Source organism: Nannospalax galili, unplaced genomic scaffold (genome assembly GCF_000622305.1).
Source record: "Nannospalax galili isolate Female #2095 unplaced genomic scaffold, S.galili_v1.0 C48898971, whole genome shotgun sequence".
NCBI classification, from domain to species: Eukaryota; Metazoa; Chordata; class Mammalia; order Rodentia; family Spalacidae; genus Nannospalax; species Nannospalax galili.
This window is the reverse complement of record NW_008474927.1, coordinates 1-1,313: the sequence shown is the minus strand read 5'-3', so window position 1 is coordinate 1,313 and position 1,313 is coordinate 1. Positions and strand designations below refer to the sequence as shown.

The following is a 1,313-nucleotide window of genomic DNA, read 5'->3' as shown; positions in this document are numbered from 1 at the left end:
CCCCCCCCCATCTTAGCGAAAGAAAGGCATTCATGAAGGGACCACTGCCGTGGATTCTTATGTGAGAGTTTACTTGAGAGTGCAGCCTGCCCTGTAGCTTACAGCTGGGTGTCGCTCTGATCTTCCTTTCTGCCAGCTGGTTTCCTTGGCCTGTCTGCTCCTTCCTCCTCCCCAGGTCAGTGTAGCCCCATGACCTGTGTATTTTCATTTCTAGGTGATTGAGGCTGACTACAACTTGGAGAAAATGTTAGAACTCTTCGAACAAAACCGGGCCCAGATATTAACTCCAGAGAATTGGAAGCACGGCTCATAGGACAGAAGCAGTCTACAGGACGATGCCAGAATCCCAACGGGGCCAGGCTAGCTATTAGGAAGAGCTTGGAAGCATTTCCTCTCAGAAGGCCTTTTATCTGGTCAGATTAATTTTCTTAGGGCCTTTTCTGTTCATCACAGGGGCCAACAATTTTGTCTGTCAGACCCTTAGTGTTTACAACACACATTCCCTTTGGTGCCTTTCCCCTAGTGGCTTCCTGCTGCTGCAGCCCTCCACTGAAGTCCTCTGGAAGAGCACTTGCTGTATCCATGTATCCATGGTTTCCTGCTGGGTGCTGTGCATGAGGGCTGCTGTGTGGGGAGTGAGGTCACCGTCTTCCATCCCAGGGAAGGATATGAAGCTCTGAGAGGTGCAGGGAACCCTTGGAGCCAGTGCACAGCAGAACAGGCACCATTCCTCCTGAGCTGCTCCCTGCTGGCCTGTTGCTCTGTGCTGTACTCACCGCCTGGTCCCCATGCATCTTTGTGAGGAGAGCTGGCAGTGTGCAGACCCTATCACATTTCATTACCGAACGATTTTCGAGGAAAATCATCTCTAGTTTTTGACACAGTGGTGTTGCTTGGTCTGTGCCCAGTGTTGAGTGGTTTCCTGGCATGAGGCTGCTGCAGCCTCTGCTCCTTGTCACCTGGACCTTGGGTCCACAGGAAAATCCTACATTGGCCCCTGAATGTTGCCAGTAGCCCAAGGGAGGAAGGTTCTGCCAAAACTGCCAGTTCCATGTCATTCCAGATCAGGACAATGGCAGTTGGGGTCTAGATGCTTTGCCCTGTGCTGAGCAGGGGAGAGAGTCAGGGGCAGTCAAGGCCTTATCACTCTCTCCTGTTCTTGTGTGAGGAGCTGTGCCCTTGGAATCACCGAATGCTTGTGCCCCAGGGAGAGAGACAAGTGGCCTTAAGCCTTTTGAAGTGTTTTTCCATCTGAGTGGATGTGCCAGGCCAGAAAGCATGAAGCCATCTTTATTGATCAGAACATATCTTAG

The 1,313-nt window shown here is 51.6% G+C and overlaps 1 protein-coding gene across 1 annotated transcript; it reads left to right on the top strand.

The window, feature by feature from the left end:
- Positions 1-213: 213 nt before the first annotated feature.
- On the top strand, positions 214-1,302 carry Tk2 (thymidine kinase 2; the record flags this gene model as incomplete). The annotated part of the gene is given in 1 exon segment (XM_017796466.1): positions 214-1,302. A coding segment is annotated over 1 exon segment (100 nt), but the record flags the coding sequence as incomplete, so codon positions are not given.
- Between the last annotated feature and the right edge of the window lie 11 nt (positions 1,303-1,313).